Consider the following 556-nt stretch of genomic DNA (forward strand, 5'->3'; position numbering starts at 1 on the left):
AGGAAAGATCCCTCCAAACTGATGTTTGATGGCGTTCGTAAACCAGTCTCAGCTCGAGAATTGTTGGAATGTGGTGTTCTTGACAAACCAACATTTAACAAGGTGATCAAGGGGGAGAAAACTGTCCCACAAGTTTCTGAAGATAAAAAGATATTTCTAAAAGGAACAGGATCCATTGCTGGTGTCAAAGTTGGATCTTCAGAAAAAATGTCCATTTCAGAGGCAAAGAAACAGATGCTCATGCCCCCAGAGAGTGCAGATTTGCTTCTGGAAGCCCAGGCTGCCACAGGTCACATCATTGATCCAAAGACCAATCAGAAATTGACAGTAGAAGAGGCTTGTGCAAGGGGAGTGGTGGACAGATGTGATCAAGACAAACTCTTAGCAGCAGAAGCTGCAGCTGTCGGATTCAAGGATCCTCACACTGGAAAATCTCTATCAGTGTTTGAGGCGATGAAGAAGGCATTAATTGACAAAAAAACAGGAGTGCGTTTGTTGCAGGCCCAGGAATCTGCAGGGGGTATTCTTGATCCAAATCTCAGTGTTTTCCTGCCAA

At 44.4% G+C, this 556-nt stretch overlaps 1 protein-coding gene across 1 annotated transcript in view; it reads left to right on the plus strand.

Annotated features, from left to right (window-relative positions):
• The window catches only part of dspb (desmoplakin b), a 38,222-nt gene that overhangs the window by 28,291 nt on the left and 9,375 nt on the right, over positions 1–556 (plus strand). Inside the window, exon 25 of the mRNA XM_015040656.1 lies at positions 3–551. Coding sequence (XP_014896142.1) covers positions 3–551 — 549 coding nt within the window. The remainder of the gene's footprint in view (positions 1–2; positions 552–556) is intronic.

This window comes from Poecilia latipinna, unplaced genomic scaffold (genome assembly GCF_001443285.1).
Source record: "Poecilia latipinna isolate Pla-1442-1.1 unplaced genomic scaffold, P_latipinna-1.0 Scaffold522, whole genome shotgun sequence".
In the NCBI taxonomy this organism is placed as follows: Eukaryota; Metazoa; Chordata; class Actinopteri; order Cyprinodontiformes; family Poeciliidae; genus Poecilia; species Poecilia latipinna.